Consider the following 18,705-nt stretch of genomic DNA (forward strand, 5'->3'; position numbering starts at 1 on the left):
CATAAAAGATTGGGATGTATTAAGTAAATCAATACTAGACTCTGTAGCAGCTGTAAAAATTAAATATAAATCAAAAAAGAGCCAATCCATCTGGTTCAATGAAAGACATCCTATGTATCAAATGAAAATGTAGACAGCTTGAAAGAAAATGACAAAAATCCAAAACTTTAGAAAATAAATGACATTGGAAATCAGCTCTAAGACTCTATAACTATACAATAAAAAAAAGACAAAAATAAACTGCTATGGATATCTAATATCAACTGATCCTTTCAATACCAAATGTATTTTCAGTATAGTCAACATCCTCTTAAGATACCCAGGCTGTTACTACTGCCAACGAATCTGTTCAATTTGCTACCCAATTAGATACATATTTTGCGCAGAAAATCATAAAAATTAGAGGTAACGTTATAATGTTTAAAGGACACCCTATGATATTCATGACGAAACTGACAAATAACCTCACTGGTATCATTCTCTCCCCCTTCATTCTCAATGGTGAAATATTTTCTATTAAAATATTGATCTTCTGTGTATTAGATTCCTGCCCTAGTTTTCTATTAAAAGCTGCACCTGACCTGTTTTATAGAATCCCTAAGATCACATATTTCTCTTTTGCTATCCTGAGGCCATTTCCCCGCAGAAAAAGGGTCCATAATGTTAACCCCAATCTCTAAGAATTCTCTGGCAAAAATAAACAATGTAACAAATTACAGGCCAGTGGCCTCTATCCCTTTACTAGTAAAGGTGATTGAGGGCACAGTCACTCACCAATTTATGAATTATCTGTCCTCCTTTTCCCTTCTTCACCATACACAATCTGGCTTCAGACCCAATTTCAGCAAGTAAACAGTCCTAACTACATTAATTGCTAACTTCAGGAAAGAAATTAGCCTAGGCAGGAAAATCATCCTTATGCAATTTGATATGCCAAGTGCATTCAATGTGGTAGACCATAATTTGCTACTTGCACTAAAGGACAAGTTAGGTATAGGAGGGTCTTTCCTAAATTGGTTCCGAGGATTTTTAAAATCTAGATCCTATCAAGTCAAATCTCCTAATTCCATCTCCCCCAATAGGCTCCAGACTGCAGAGTCCCACAGGGATCCCCCTTTCACCCATCTTATTCAATATTATGATTTCCCCTTTAGGAAAGGTGCCGATTGCCCATGGTTATAATTTTATTTATGCAGATGATGTAACCATCTACATCCCTTTCAAAGATTCTATTTAGGAAGTGCTATCTATCATCAAATCTGGTCTAGACGTGATAGAGAATTAGGCCCCCACCTTTAAACTAAAATTGAATAGAAAGAAATCAAAATTTCTGTTATTATCTAACCCTCATTGTGTCATAAACTGTCAAAACTTCACAACTAAAGATACTTGGTATAATAATTGATTCCTACATGTTATTCAACATCCAAGTCCAAGAAGTCATCACAAAAACTTTTAAAGTAACGTGAAAACTTAAAAGAATCGGGTATCTCTTCCCTAATGATATGCTTAGAACCTTAGTACAAACATTAGTATTATCACACTTTGATTACTGCAATGCCATTTATGCTGGCTGTAAGGAATCTTCCTTGAAAAAACTGCAGCCAGATTAGTCTATAAGGCTACAAGATTCGAAAGTGCAGCCCCTTTGCTTATAAAGTTACACTGGCTACCAATCAAAGCCAGAATAAACATTCAAACTATGTACATTTGTTTTCAAAATACTATATGGCTTTAACCCCAGATTATATGCAACCTTTAATTGATCTCCCCCTTTACAATGCTCTCCCTGGTTCAAGAGATTATCTAACCCTCCACTATTCCAGTTGCAAAAATATGATCTACAAGTCAATCTACATGTCAGGATTCCCTTACCTCTGTACCAAATGGTGGAAATCTCTTGCAAAATTCATCAGATGGGAACCTAATTATTTGATTTTCTGGAAATACCTTAAAGCCTTTCTGTTTAAGCAATTTCTCATGGATGATCATAATTTAAACCCCTAATTGTACAGTTATTCCAATTTCTCAGTTCCACTCTAAATGTTATTATACATGGATGTCAATAAAAAAGTGGAGTCAATCAATGAAGATAGGAACCAAGAGAAACCCGACACAGCTATGTTTCAGCACAGCATGTGCCTGCTTCAGGGGTATAAACTCTTGTGGAAATATCAGACGTGAAAACATGAAATCAGTAACTGGTTCTGTATTCAATGATTCTCAGTGTACACCTTAAGCAAAGTTCAGTGAGTGAAAACGATCAGAGTCATAAAGTGCAGAGCGTCTCACTGAAAATATCAAATGGCTGATTCTGAAACCAAACAATCGGAGCAATAAAACACAGAGCATCTCACCAAAAAGATCAAAAAGTACTCAGGACTAGCACTTGAAGTGTCCACAGTCAGGAAAATAAAAACGTTTTTATGTTTTTACTTTCTGGACTGGAGATGCTTCCAGCAACAGTCCTGAGTTCTTTTGGATATCTTATGTTGAGCTGTCAAGCCCAATACTAACTGGCTATTAGTTTACTTTCCCGCCAAGATTCATATCAGTCATCGATCAACTCCATAATTTTTTCTCCTGAATTGAGATGTATGCAATATCATCAAATACATTGCATACAGCACTTAGAGACTCCTGAGGCAGGTCCATTGGCCGAAACACGGCCATGTTGAGTCTGTTAGATTGCCTCTAAATTTTCAATTCAGCAAGAAAGACAGCATTGTTCCAGCCTTTCTTTTTGAGTCACCTTCGCTGTTTCCTGTGTATTTGCAACAAAAAGACATATGAAAAGAGACTTGACTTGAATATGTATACCCTAGAGGAAAGGAGGGATAGGGGAGATATGATACAGATGTTTAAATACTTGAAAGGTATTAATATAGAAACAAATCTTTTCTCAAACCCCCTCAGCCTTCATCCACTCTCTCTCTCTCTCTCAAACCCCCAGCAGCCTTTATCCACTTTCTCTCTCCCAAACTCCCCGCAGCCTTCACCCATTCTCTCTCTCAAATCCTCCTCAGCCTTCACCCATTTTCTCTCTCTCAAACCCCCCTCAGCCTTCACTCATTCTCTCTCTCTCAAAACCCCCTCAGCCTTCACCCATTCTCTCTCTCTATCAAACCCCCCTCAGTCTTCACCCATTCTCTATCAACCCCCCCTCAGCCTTCACCCATTCTCTCTCTCAACGCCTCCTCAGCCTTCACCCATTCTCTCTCTCAACCCCTCAGCCTTCACCCATTCTCTCTCAACCCCCCTCAGCCTTCACCCATTCTCTCTCAACCCCCCCCCAGCCTTCACCCACTCTCTCGTTCAAATCCCCCCATAGCCTTCATCCACTCTCTCTCTCTCTCAACCTCCTCTCAGCCTTCACCCACTCTCTCTCACCCCCCCCCCCCCCCAGCCTTCACTCACTTACTCACACTCTCTGCTACCTATTTCCCTCACAGGCTGCCTTTGCAAAGGAAACAGAATGCTTCATAGCCCCCGCTGTGATTCAGCTCTAATGTAAACTTGAGCTGAACGGTACAGGAAGTTCGGGCTGGTCTCACAGTTTCAAGTCCCAAGAGACTACCAAGGTTTCTGCACCACGCGGCTCAAGCTTACATAGACAGCCAAATTGAGGTGAAGAAGCATAACAGATGCCGGGTAGTTTTACAAAAAAAAAAAAAAAAACAACACAATTTCTAGGCATGATGCCGACCTTGCACCCAGGATTTGTTGAGCTTTGTGTTAAACTGGTTATCTATAGATGCTCCTCCTGTGGAGCAATGGCACTCTCAAATGATTTTATTACATACTATGGAATGTATTGGAGTAGACACCTTGGATTCTTATAAGGGATTACTTTTCCAAAGAACATGGGAGCCTTTCTGGAACACTGAGTCACATGGCATGTAAAAGGATTTTGAATATGTAATATGCATTACAATTGGTTCTTGTGGCATTGAAGTCATTGGTAACTTTTGGGAGGAGGGAGGGAAGGTAATAATGATGACTCTCTTTCAAAACTAGAAGAGCTTATATGGATACGTTCATTGCTTAATTCATAGTTTAGTCCCATTGCTGAGATCTGGAAAATCTTTTGCTCTTTTGTTTCTTTGTAATATAGTGCAGTGCTTCTCAACCCAATCCTAGAGGAACACCTAGACCCATCAGGTTTTCAGGATACCCATTAGTAAATATGCATGAGATAGATTTACATGCACTTACTCCATGGTATGTAAATCTATCTTGTGCATATTCATTGTAGCTATCCTGAAAACCCGATGGGACAAGGTGTGCCTCAAGGACTGGGTTGAGAAGCACTGATATAATGATTCATTGTATAATAAGCTGATAATTTGCTCCTTGTGTTGCTCTTCTTTAAATAACAAAAAATTTCAAAATAGAAGCTTCACCACCTTTTGCTGGGCTCACCATGCGCCCGTTGACCTGAATTTTTATCAGCTAGTCATCCTGGCAAACAAACAGAAAGATCCCTTACTACCTAAGGTGGGCTGTGATCACTACTAGGCATTTTGTGAATAACCTTGGGAATGATAAAAAAAATAGGGCTTCATATCAATAATGATATCCACTGATAATGAATCACAGAGACTTCCTGTGAGTATGAATGGAGAGGTGCACAAGAGTGAGGCCCCCTTCTATTTTACTGAAGTGATGACTGTTATTGGGGGGAAGTCAGATCGTTTAAGGGCTATTGTTAGTAATATGTAATTTATCTTTAAAACTGAGTGTGGTACCGGAAGATTGGAGGGTGGCCAATGTAATGCCGATTTTTAAAAAAGGTTCCAGAGAAGATCCGGGAAATTATAGACATGGATTTAGTGAAGTGAAATCTTGCCTCACCAATCTACTACATTTCTTTGAAGGGGTGAATAAGTATGTGGATAAAGGTGAGCCGGTTGATATTGTATATCTGGATTTTCAGAAGGCATTTGACAAAGTACCTCATGAAAGACTCCAGAGGAAATTGGAGAGGAGGTAGTGTTCTATTGTGGATTAAAAACTGGTTAAAAGATAGAAAACAGACAGTAGGGTTAAATGGTCAGTATTCTCAATGGAGAAGGGTGGTTAGTGGGGTTCCCCAGGGGTCTGTGCTGGGACCGCTGCTTTTTAACATATTTATAAATGACCTAGAGATGGGAGTAACTAGTGAGGTAATTAAATTTGCTGATGACACAAAGTTATTCAAAGCCGTTAAATCGCGGGAGGATTGTGAAAAATTACAAGAGGACCTTGCGAGACTGGGAGACTGGACGTCTAAATAGCAGATGACATTTAATGTGTGCAAGTGCAAAGTGATGCATGTGGGAAAGAGGAACCCGAATTATAGCTACGTCATGCAAGGTTCCACGTTAGGAGTCAAAGACCAAGAAATGGATCTAAGTGTTGTCGTTGATGATACGTTGAAACCTTCTGCTCAGTGTGCTGCTGCGGCTAAGAAAGCAAATAGAATGTTAGGTATTATTAGGAAAGGAATGGAAAACAAAAATGAGGATGTTATAATGCCTTTGTATCGCTCCATGGTGCGACCACACTTCAAATATTGTATTTAATTCTGGTTGCTGCATCTCAAAAAAGATATAGTGGAATTAGAAAAGGTTCAGAGAAGGGCGATGAAAATGATAAAGGGGATGGGACAACTTCCCTATGAGGAAAGGCTAAAGCGGCTAGGGCTCTTCAGCTTGGAGAAAAGGCGGTTGAGGGGAGATATCATAAAGGTCTATAAAATAATGAGTGGAGTTGAACGGTTAGATGTGAAACGTCTGTTTACGCTTTCCAAAAATACTAGGACTAGGGGGCATGTGATGAAGCTACAATGTAGTGAATTTATAACGAATCAGAGAAAATGTTTCTTCACTCAACATGTAATTAAACTCTGGAATTCATTGCCAGAGAATGTGGTAAAGGCGGTTAGCATAGTGGAGTTTAAAAAAGGTTTGGACGGCTTCCTAAAGAAAAAGTCCATAGACCATTATTAAATGGTCTTGGGGAAAATCCACTATTTCTGGGATAAGCAGTATAGAATGTTTTGTACTTTTGGGGGATCTTGCCAGGTATTTGTGACCTGGATTGCCCACTGTTGGAAACAGGATGCTGGGCTTGATGGACCTTTGGTCTTTCCCAGTATGGCAATACTTATGTACTTCTACACACCTCCAAGGACATTGTCCTCCCAAGGAATATCCCTAACTACACCATCTCCAAAAGAGATTACACAATGTGATACCCGCACACGAGCCTTCTCCAGAGTAGCCCCCACACTCTGGAATGCACTCCCTTTAACACAAGACTATCTCTACTTCAGGAAACATGTGAAAGTTTGGCTCTTCAACCAGGCCTTTAATGGAAGAAGTAACTAACCTGTTAGTCTCATGCACACACACGAGTGACATGGACTGCACATACTGCAGCCGGACATGTTTATGCACTCCTATCCTAGCTGAGATGTTTATTTACCTCTCTGACCTCACATGCAACTTTCTTTAAATTAGTCACTGCAGTCCATCATTGAGCGAAACATGGCCTTGTCAAGCACAATCTTTTAATCCTAGTCAAGTATTATAGTAGCAATTTATAAATGTCAATTTTATTTCTCATCTGGTCTGCTTTTCTATCTTCACACAAAGATAGAGACAGAAGAGAAAGAACAAGGAAGAATGTGTGTTCTGCTACCTGGACTCCCATGTCTCTCACACAGAAGGACCGTTGCTCTTACATATAAGCTTTGCTATCTCATACAAAGGAAATGAAGATGTATTGGTGGGGGGTGGGGGAGCTGTGCTCCAACATAAGGCACTGATAATTCAGTGCGGCCTTGCAAAGAAAACAATTCAAGGAATCAGAGAAGAAAGAATGTCACTGGGTCACACAGACTTGTATCACTGGAACAGAAGATAGACAAGGCAGTTTCTCAATTACTCTAATATTCTTAGTACAGAGTCTTGGGGGATGTGGGTGATCCAATAACTGATATTCTCCAAAGACGACTCACCTTAACAATCTGTAGATCACTGATTGCTCGGACACTGAAGTCAGAGATGTAGTGTTGGGACCCAGTAGAACCAAACTGGGTGCTGCTAATCGTGGGGGAGATACTGTCTGGGTGTTCACGGCAACCAACTGATCCTGAACGACTCAATCCACCTGCATGAGATGATGAGCGCAGCTCTGCAAAGATATGGATGTCAGGAGTCAACTATGCATATCTGTAATAGAGCTTTTAATGTGCTACAGACTAAGAATTGTCGTAGAGATAAAGACAAAAACATAATCGACTCATGAACCAAATCATATATCCTTGAGAAAACATGCAAATATTAGTACACACATGAATATAAACAAACTAGATTCATACAAAATAATGTGCACACAAAAACACACATCACCAGACACCCCAGTGAAACTAACATACATGTAAATATGCAGAGACAAAGAAATACAGATACTCAAGAGGTAGTTACATACTTACTCTCATGAAGGTAGCTGATCAACACATGCTCCCACATACTCTCTCATGCACTCATACAGGTAACTGGTCAGGGTAGGCCCTGCCCAAATGCAGACAAGGTAGCAGAATTCAGAGCAGAGAGGGGTGGAAGTGCAACTTTAATGTTGTTCATGGAGCCTTTAAGCACAAGCCTGCACAAGCACTGAAACACTCCATTCCCGCCAAGAAGAAGTCTGCACTGAAAGGGGCATGAATTGACAGCACTTGAATGCAGGCCTGTGCTGAAAGGCCCCAAACTGAACTGATGTTGCTTTGGGCCCAGGTGAAAGTAGAGGGTGGCAGGCGGCCCAACATAAACATAGCCGCCAAGAGGGGGGGCAGGGGGGACAAAATTCCCCAGGCCAGGGCCTCCAAGGGGGGCCCGGTGCCGCAGTCCCACCCGCCCTCTGTCGTCGACCGTCTGCCACCGGGCCGGGCCCCCTGCATTGAAATCACACCGCCTCTCACCTCCGTGTGAAAGCGCTGCAGGCAGATCGCCTCCCTTCGGCCCTCCTTCCCTCCTTGTGTCCCGCCCTCGCGGAAGTTACGTCAGACGAGGGTGGGACACAGGGAGGGAAGGAGGCCCGAAGGGAGACGATCTGCTGCCCTGCAGCGCTTTCACATGGAGGTGAGAAGCGCTGTGATTTCAATGCAGGGGGCCTGGCCCGGTGGCGGATGGAGGGGGGGGGGAGTGGCGGCGGCGACCTTGGGGCGGCGGGGGTGGGGTGGGGCCCTGGGGGCGGCCTTGTCCCGGGCCTGGCCCAGTCTCTCAGTGGCCCTGAACATAAGGAAGGGAAAGGCGAAGATGCTGGGCATAAGGGCGATGAGGGGAGAGAAGAGATGAGATGCTAGACAACAAGGTGCCGGTTAGAGAAGGATTAATGAGAGGCTGAATACCTTGGGGAGTGCTACTGAAGGGGAACTGAGATGTTAGACACTGAAGGGGAGAGTGCGTTGAGTCATCCCAAGGGGTAAGAGTGCACAGCTGAAGGTTTGCCTAGGACATTGGAAACCCTTGGGACATTCTGTGACTGGTGCATAGTCTCACACAGAAAAGGACCTATTTGTACCAGTTCACGCTGAAGATGTCCAACATCTCATGTCCCCTTTGCTAGCCATCCCCCCACAGGTATGCAGCCTCTCATCACCTCATTCTCTAGCCTTCACCAAGTTATCCAGCATCTCATCTGATAGCTTTAGTAGGATATTTAGCAGGACTTAACTGGATAAGTCTTCCACTGCATATATCAGGATAGATTTAAACAGACAACTTCAAGATGAACACTACTTGATTGGACTTACCCACACAAAAGTAGGCAGATAGAATATGTTGCTTCCTTGTAATGGAGGTTCTCCATAGACAGCAGGGGAGTATAGCCACCCAGTATGACAATATAATCTGATGGATCCAGTGTGCTGAGTTCTCCTTAAGCCAAACAAAGTCTTTTAGGCTTCCTTAAGCATGTGTGGGAATTCTTGCACTAGGCAGTGCTCCTCCATCCTCCACACACTATGCTTCAGCTGCCAGTGAACTGCTACCTCTTCCTGATGGAATATTGAGGGAAATAGGGCAAGAAAGTGTGGCTGCATTCCCCTGCAGTTTATGGAGAACCCCCATTACAGATAGGCTACTACGTTTTCTCCATAGGCAAGCAGGGGAGATGCAGGCAGAATATGAGGGTTGTCAGGATCTCCCCTGGGCAATGACCTGGACAGAGAGGCTAGGCCCAAGGCAGAGTTTGGCCAAGCAGGATCAGGAACCACAGGTAGAGTGATAACCAACCACGGTGCAGGAATCAGGTATGAGACAGGAACCAAATGTAAATCAGGAATCAAGCAGGAAGCAAGAAGGAAGAACATGTATCAAAGCAGTGCAAGAACTTGGGACAGCAGTAAATGGTCAGACCCACTGAAAACTGCTGAACCAGCACATAGGCATCACTTCAGAGTGGCAAGTGCCACCCCCCAAAAAATGTTTTGTCATCACAGTTCAAATGGATATGGCCTCTCAGCCATGCAACAGCAGCAATAAAGAAGAGTGAAGCCTAAGGGCCTTCCATCTCAAGTGCTGCTGCACGCTCTGCCAGTTCCCGCCCCTCAAAACAGGAAACACTGGTGGGCAAACAGGCAAATAGGGTGATGGGGAAATGCTGAATGGGGGAAGGGCGACAAGAGATGCTGGATAGAGATAAAGAGATAGAGAGATAGAGGGGAGATGCTGGAGTCAGGGAAGTGTTAGCAAAAAAAACCAAAATGGGGAACCATATGAATGGGAGGGCTGGAGTGAGGGAGATAGAAAGCTGGAGGTAGATACAGAACAAGAAACTTGACTAGAAAGTAAAAATGAATAAAAACTGAGCATACTGAAAGGCAGAAAAATAAAAAGGAAGAAAACAAAGGTAAAGATTCAAATCAGAGATGGATGTAAGAGAAAAGGCAAACAACACAGGAAGGAAGAGAAGTGACAGTTGGGCTGCAGATCTGGAAAGAGAGCTAAGAGAAGATATAGGAAAGCAGAAACTGGAGATTGTGACAAACATGAATTTTATTTATTTATTTATTGCACTTGTATCCCACGTTTTCCCACCTATTTGCAGGCTCAATGTGGCTTACAGAGCACTGTCATGGCATAGCCAGAGAACAAAGGCAAAATAAAGATTTTTATTTTTAATTTTAGAAAATGGAAACATTTACTTTCTATATATTTTGCAATTTAAATAATAATTTTGTATGGTGAGTTGTATGAGAAAAGGTCCTAGCTCCATTATTAGGAACTGTGATGTGTGTTACAAAACTGGAGGTTCGGGGTTTATGCCGAGATTCTCAAAGCTGCCAAGTTACCCAGTTTAAACAGGGAGATTTTAAGCTATTTCTGGCTTTCTGACAATCCTAATCTGAAGCATTATTGGACCTGCAGTATGGATTTCAGTGAGTAGAATTAGGGGCTATAAATTCCTACACTGCTTTGGGATGTGAATTCAAAACCAGGATTGGTCATGTCTCCTTCCTACAACTAGGTAACTTGGCATGTGTGGATTCTGGTCTATCTTGTATGGAATCCAGATTTCACTCCAATATCGAAGAATTTGTGAAATACTACTATCATTTACAATGGGTATTTTTTAGGGTGGCTGAAACTGGCTCATGGGATTCTTTATGCATACAAATCCCTTGAGACTTACAGGTGGCAATTCTATAAACTAGTACCAAGATTTTGGTGTCCCAATGCCATGTACTTAGCACCAATTCTATAATGGTATCTTAGCGACAAGATTCAGTTATATAATACTAGTATAAGCAGGCACTGGTGCACATAAAGTTAGATGCCAACAGTTACATCAAGTCAGTGGCAGTTGTAACTGTTGGCATCTAACTGTACCCTGAACTGTGCATAACCTATAGTACTGTATAAATTACATATTTATTTTAGAGAAACGCCCATGACCTGCCCACGTTCCCCCCACTCACTCAGTAAGCGATTTTAGTGTGTATGTTATAAAACAGCATCTAGCTGTTATGTGCGTTAATTGCCAATTAGAGGCATCTATCAAGTGCATAAGTACTACTATTCTATAACTTAAGCACACAACAACTGTCTTTAGATCCCAATTTATAGAATTACCCTTACTGTATATTTTAAAGCTTTATTTAAAACTGTAGGTAGGGAATAATGATGATGTATGGAAATGTCACTTTGGCTCCCCCCTCTCCCCCCCCCCCCCCAACATACCTAGCTTGCCTCCCTGATGCCACCCCAAATATTTCTGTCCAGGGACACCACTGAACCAGCAAGGGTATAGCTGGCTGAACTTCTTTATATACCACCCTTGATAAGACATTTCTTGCTGGTCAAAAGGGCTCTTGTAGGGCCAGACTTCTCCTTCTGCCCCTCATGGTTATGTTTCTGGAAGCTAAGGTTACAGCTAAGCAGCCTCTGTGATTCAGCCACGTCTCCAATCAGCCTGCCAGAACACAGGTTTCATTCCCAAGTAACTTTTACAGAGGGTAATTTTAGAAACATGTCACCTAGATTGAGAGGGAAAGAAGGCACCTATTTGTCACCTATTTCATAAAGACACATAGGTATATATAAGTCTTTATACAATACTATAGCAAATCTTGCAGAGTCTGATGAACTCATGCACATGTGCACCAGCTCAAGAGCAGTACAAAATGCGCAATAATGTGTATTTTATAAATCTAAACTTTGCCCTATAATATGTCTACATTGGACTTGTGAAGTATGTGTATACTTGTATACATAGGATATTTTATAAAAGGCATTTTACGTGTTCATACTGTCATATATGAAAAAAATGCCTTTATAAAATTGGATTTACCTTAAGGGGGTAAATTAGAGGACTGCTGTGTAGGGCTGGCTCTAGGTAAGTGACCCAAGAAACAAAGATAAACAGAAGGGATGACAAGTTGAGAAAACGTGATGAGTAGGCTAACAAAACGGATACATAAGACTAACTGCCCAAAGGCAGTGTCTTGCATGGATGGCAATTCCAGGCAGTAATATCTAGCAAAGGTATGGACTGAAGCCCATGGAGCAACTTCACAGATGTCCACGTGGAGAACTGCCAGTGATGGAGGTGGATGTGTATGTGGGTGTAGGCATACTTAAGATCTAGAGGGGCAAGTCAGTTATTGCAACCAAGGAGCAAAAGGCCAATGGCAACAGATTCATTTTAAACTTTTTGTTCTAAGGAACACATTGAAATCATGGATGTGAGGATGGACTAGAGGCCCCCCAGACTTTTTGAGGATGAGAAAGATTCTGGAGTAGAAATCTCACCCTCGTTGAAAAGGCTTTGTTTTGCAAGAATTATTTTAGTCTCGTGGATGGGAGAGTGATGTCTTAGAACAGAATCCTGGATGCGACTTTGAGTACCAAGGGTTTTGGGCAGTGGAAAACATTTTGTAGCCAAAGTCTACAATGCTCAAGACCATCAATCTGTGGTGATGGAGTACCAAGTCTCTATGAAATGATGCAGGCAGTCAAACATTGGAAGTAGGTTTGAGCCAAGTGATTGTGGAGGCAGCCTACACTCTTGGGGTCTCTGACACTCTGTGTAGGGCTGAGGAGGCTGATGGGTAAAGGTTAGTAGATAGAACTGTTGGAAAATTTGCAAGTGCTATGGCTTTATACAGAGGGGCTACTGAGCCAAGCAGTAGTGACATAACTGGTCTTTCTGGCTGGGAAGATAGCTCATGCAAGGAGAAGAAGAAATGGTCCTTGATTTGAGAGACCATCAGGCTCATTTTCAAAAGAGATGGCCGTCCATCTTCCGACATAAATCGGTACTTGGACGTCCATCTTTCAGAGACGTCCAAATTGGTATAATCGAAACCCAATTTTGGGCATCTCTAACTGAAGTCCGTTGCAAGGATGTCCAAATTTCAAGGGGGGCGTGTTGGAGGCGGGACTTGGGTGCGCCTAAGACTTGGATGTCTTTGAACCATAACCAAAAAAAAGCAGAGACGTCCATGACTAACACTTGGACGTTTTCACCCGGACGTGTTTTTCTTACAAATAAGGCACAAAAAGGTACCCGAAATGACCAGATAAGTTCCCGTTACTCCCCCAGTGGTCACTAACTCCCTCTCACCTTCAAAAAACATCTTTGAAAATATTATGTGCCAGCCTAAAATGTCATACTCAGGTCCATGACAGCGCATGCAGGTCCCTGGAGCAGTTTTTAGTGGGTGCAGTGCACTTCAGACAGGCAGACCCAGCCCCATACCCCCCTACCTGTTACATTTGTGGAGGAAACAGCAAGCCCTCCAAAACCCACCAGAAACCCTCTGTACCCACATATAGGTGCCCCCTTCACCTGTAAGGGCTATGGTAGTGGTGTACAGTTGGGGGTAGTGGGTTTTGGGGGCTCAGCACACATGGTAAGAGAGCTATGTACCTGGGAGCAATTTATGAAATCCACTGCAGTGCCCCCTAGGGTGCCCGGTAGGTGTCCTGGCATGTCAGGGGGCCCAGTGCACTACAAATGCTGGCTCCTCCCATGTCCAAATGGCCTGGATGTGGATGTTTTTGACATGGACATCTTTGGTTTTGAAAATCGCTGAAACTCAAAGACGTCCATGTCTAAGGACATCCATGGTATTTTCAAAACAAAAGATGGACGTCCATCTTTTTTTGAAAATACAGTTTTCCCCTCCCCCGGATTTGGACATTTTACAAAGATGTCCAAATCTCAACTTAGACGTTTCTTTCAAAAATGCCCATGTTTTTTTTCACTTTCTTGCTGAAGAGGTTGTTGCCCAGGCACCTGGTGTACATGAGGCAGTCATGCAGTTCATCCCAGAGGCCACATATTCTGAGCCATGTGGGTTTCCATGCATCAATTGTGACCACAGTTATGCAGGATGTGTTATTGTAGACTTTCTAGGTGATCTGAATAAGGTGAAAACTACTTTCTTCTGTGCCACAGTGGAGCTGGGCAAGCTGTTCTTGGGAATCTGCAAGGCATGATCTGGGGAGGTCAATGATCTGTTGGAGAGTGGAGATCATGTAGGAACTGCAACTGATGGGCTACTATATTCAAGCTGAGCATGGTCCCTTAGTGTATATTTTTCCCTACTGTGTTCAGGATTTTCTGATCTTTGCCTGGAAGGACATTGGAATGTATCTTGCAGCCCTAGAGATTTTTCCAGAGGAACTAGGTGGGATGGTTCTTCTACTTTCTTGTCTGGATTGGAGTGCTAGAAGGGATCAAGGAGGTAGCATCTTCAGTGGCACTGCTACACATGTATGATCAAGACAGGCTATGACAGTGGTTCCCAAACCTGGTCCTGGAGGCACCCCAGCCAGTCAGGTTTACAGGATATCCACAATGAATATTCCTGAGATTTGAATACAGTGGAAGCAGTGCATACAAATCTCTGTCATGTATATTCATTGTGGAAATCCTGAAAACCTGACTGACTGGGGTGCCTCCAGGACCAGATTTGGAAACCACAGGGCTATGAGATGAGTTGATGTTGTTACCCGAGATCTGAAGTGACTGGGCATTATGGGGGAGGGAGAGGGTAAGCCTCATCCTTCCTAGGTTGGTAGTCAGACTGGATAGACATGGCTGTCAGCTGACATGGATAGGCCTAGGAATGACTCACCTGTAGCGACTGCTGTGCTCTGTGGGAGGCCAACGCTGTCTTGGAGGATTCTTTTGAGTAGCTGCAAGAGCACACTCTGGGAGATTCCTCAAGGCTGCGCATGAGTGGATATGGCCAGTTCTCAGGACAGCAGTGAAATGGATCTGGTAGAGGCATCAATAGAGATATTTATCTAGGAGGGAAGAGGAGGGGGAAGTACCTTCGTGCATCTCCAATATACGATGAGTACAGGTGCTGTTGGAATGCTCCCTGATGAATCTGTTGTGTGTGTGGAGGAAGGGGGGGGGGGGGGGCAAAAATGTTACCTTGTTCCACTGCTCTTTTTTTTTAATTTTATTATTTAGCTGTCTTAACATGTCTATGAGGTTCCTCACAGTCTGCTTGTTACTGGTCAGCCTTGGAAAGCTATACTATGCTCAGTGTCCCACAGGGCAAGTGCCCTTGTGCTGCACTGTCCAGGCCATGTCTTTTGCCAGTACCCATGTGCAGATTTTCTGAGCTGGGGGGAGGGGGTTTGGGATAGAGCAACAGTCCCAATGTTAAGGGCCATGTGCTGTCACTGGTAATAAAAGTTTCACAACCGCTCTGGCATTGATCTTTTTGGTGTGGCCATTTTCTCATACTGGTAACTCTGCTGGGCCCATACGGAAGCAGGAAGGGGGTAGGATAGTCAATTAGGCTGCCATGCCTGCCTGGGAGAGAAAGAGGATTTGGCAGTGTTGGCCATGCCTCCACAGTGCAGTCTGCCTGTTCAGCACTGGGTTTGTTTGTTTTAAATCTACCAGTGCTTCTGAGAAGAGCTGTGTTTATTGTGGAAACATTAGACCAGGGGTTTTGAAACCAGTTCTCTGGGCATACCCAGCCAATCCCGATCAGCTGGGTGTCCAGAGGACTGGGTTCAAAACCTTTGGATTAGACTGAAGGGGAGGAACGAGCACTGCCTGGAGAGGGAATGCCCTAAAAAGCTTCTCTGTGCTTCAGGAGAGCATTACATACTGAATCTGTCGGATGAAGTCATGATATAACATGCCAATATCTCCATGCTTGTCTGTGGAATTAAATGCTGAATACCTGTGCTGGCCAGCTACAGTTTTACCACACCCTGGAAATATGTCCATCCTTGCACCTTTTCATGTGGCCAATGATTTACCTGGGTGAAATTTACCCACTGAGCAGTAGTGAAGAAATAAATGGAGATAATATAAACCCTGCCAATTTGTCCAGCTAAAATCACAAAATTAGTAGGACAAACCTTTTGAATATCAACCTGTCAACTATTCTACAAACCTGAATACATCTAAAGTGCACATATATTTGCATGTGCTCACTGCCATGTGTGCAGATCCTGACACACTTTCTCTATCACAATGTGCATGTGGTTAGTCATAAATATGGGTGAAAGCTCAACCACAGATACACAGTCACTTACACTTATGCCCAGTCACTTCACATGCTCACAGACGTGCTCTGGTACAGGTGATGCAAATCATCAATACATGCAGGGCTGGCTGCTGCAAATAGTGTCCCTGCCCCAGTCTCTGAGGGAATGGCTACATCCTGGGGTCTCCGGGTATTCGAGCACAGATCTGCAATGACCAATATACACGGTGTCCAGAAAAAAAATGGGATCCCCCCAAGTTTCAAGTTTATTAATCGCTTGATATACCACTCAGAGGATGAACTATCAGAGCGGTTTACATCTTAAGTCTATAAGAGCAGAAAAGAACTCCATATAATAATATCGGAAAGAGGTAAGAACAGAATAAGAAGGAAAAGAGAAATACCAGTAAGTCATCAACAGGGTGACAAACACAGCAGAGAGCAGCAGCACCTGGTGGTAACAGTGGAATTAGCGGTCAGTGAGGTGCAGCCAGGATCGAAGGCAGCCACAAACAAAGCAGTCTCCAGTCGCAAGGACAGGGGAGCAGCATTCCAGAGCTGTGGGCCCTTGATACAAAACAGGCATTTACGTAAGAAAGAGAGCTGAACATAATGAAAGGAGGGGATCTGAAGCAAACTGTCCTGAGAAGAATGAAGAGTCCGAGGGGGACAGTAAGGTGTGAGATATCATAAGTAGGCCTGAATGGTGAATTTTATGAACTAAAAGAAGTAACTTGTAGGAGATCCGATATGAGACCGGTAGCCAATGCTCCTCATGAAGGAGAGGGGTAATATCATCATAACACGCTGACCCAGTGAGAAGGCGTATAGTCGAGTTCTGAACTACCTGTAAGCATTGCAATAATCCAGGCCTGAGAGGACTAGTGAATAAATAAAAACCCAAACGGCTGTTGGTGTAAACAGTTGCTGAATCAAATAAAGCATTCGTAGCTTTAAAAAACATTGACAAATAATCTTGGAAATATAAGGGCGAAAAGTCAGACTGTCAACGAGGATAACACCTAAAATTCTGACTGTCAAAACCACGGAAAGCAGATTACCAGCTATGGTGATGGGATGAGCTACAGGAGACAGATTAGAGCATGAAAATAGGACATTGTTACTCTTCCCATAATTGAGTATAAGCTTATGTGAGTGTAGCCAAAATGCAATTTGGTCTAGCTTGACATTTATTTATTTGTATCCCACATTTTCCCACCTATTTGCAGGTACTGTAAAGGCGTTCGCCAAGTCTGGTAGAGAAACAAATACATGGTGATGTTGTGGTCGATTAAGGTTAAGGCACAATGGGGATCGAAGAGAGGAGAGGTTATATAGTGTCCATTACAAACTTTGGTTTTGCTGTGTTGCAGAATGTAGGCATTTATGTTGGGTCGGTAGGGTATGCCTTTTTGAACAGGTTGTTTTTAGTGATTTCCTGTAGTTTAGATGGTCGTAGGTTGTTTTCACAGCTTTTGGCAGTGAGTTTCATAGTTGTGTGCTTATATAGGAGAAGCTGGATGCGTAGGTTGCTTTGTATTTGAGTCCTTTGCAGTTTGGGTAGTGGGGGTTTAGGTATGTTCGTGATGATCTGGTTCTGTTTCTGGTTGGTAGATCTAAGAGGTCTGTCATGTAGCCTGGGACTTTGCCGTAGATAATTTTGTGGACCAGGGTGCAGATTTTGAAGGTAATACGTTCTTTGATTGGGAGCCAATGCAGTTTTTCTCAGATGGGTTTGGCACTTTTGAATCGTGCTTTACCAAATATCAGCCTGGCTGCTGTGTTCTGAGCAGTCTGGAGTTTCTTTGTGAGTTGTTCTTTACATCCCGCATAGATTCCGTTGCAATAGTCTGCATGGCTTAGTACCATTGATTGTATTAGGTTACGGAATATTTCCCTCGGGAAGAAAGGTTTTACGTGTTTAAGTTTCCACACTGAGTAGAACATTTTCTTTGTAAGGTTGCGGTCAATTGTAACGCCGAGTATTTTCAGGCTATCTGAGATAGGGAGGGTGTGGTCTGGGGTGTTTATGGTTATGGGTTTGTAGGTATTGTGCTGAGATGAGAGGATGAGGTATTTAGAGATTGGACAGCAAGGGTATCAGTAGGATCAATGTGGATAAGAACTTGGATGTCATCTACATAGGCAAAGACACGTAGGCCTAATGATTCTACAAAAATCAAGAGAGGGGCCAGAAATATATTAAAAAGTAGTGGAGCCAGCACAGAGCCCTGTGGCATAGCACAGAGAGACAAAAAGAAAGATGCAAAAATGCTTTATTCTTTAAACTACCCAACACGGCACTGTGTTTCAGCTAAGTGCCTGCTTCAGGGGTTTTAAAAGAATGCACCTTGTTACAGTTTGTCAATGTCTTAAAACATATGTAGTTGAAAACCACGCTATCTTGAAAAAGACGCAGAGTAAAAGTCGGGTGAGTAAATCCAGAAGGGAAGTGTTCTTTTAAAACCCCTGAAGCAGGCACTTAGCCAAAACACTGTGCCGTGTCAAGTACTTTAAGGAATAAAGCATTTTTGCTTCTTTTTGTCCTCCTGTTGTTTTTTAAAGAGGCCCATTGGCTACACTACTCATTCTGTGAGTACCTCTATACGTAATGGGCTAAAGTCTTCCCTTTTGCGGTCTCTTTTCCTATACCACATGGAGAGGCATAAGAACAAGAACATGAATTGAACTGA

General features: G+C 43.0%; 1 protein-coding gene across 3 annotated transcripts in view; it reads right to left on the minus strand.

Annotated features, from left to right (window-relative positions):
• Positions 1 to 18,705, minus strand: part of CNNM4 (cyclin and CBS domain divalent metal cation transport mediator 4) — a 178,242-nt gene that overhangs the window by 20,032 nt on the left and 139,505 nt on the right. For all 3 annotated transcript variants that reach the window (XM_030201667.1, XM_030201666.1, XM_030201665.1), the window contains one exon: positions 7,004 to 7,179. In XM_030201667.1, the coding sequence (XP_030057527.1) occupies positions 7,004 to 7,179 (176 nt within the window). The remainder of the gene's footprint in view (positions 1 to 7,003; positions 7,180 to 18,705) is intronic.

The sequence above is a fragment of the Microcaecilia unicolor genome, chromosome 4 (assembly GCF_901765095.1).
Source record: "Microcaecilia unicolor chromosome 4, aMicUni1.1, whole genome shotgun sequence".
In the NCBI taxonomy this organism is placed as follows: Eukaryota; Metazoa; Chordata; class Amphibia; order Gymnophiona; family Siphonopidae; genus Microcaecilia; species Microcaecilia unicolor.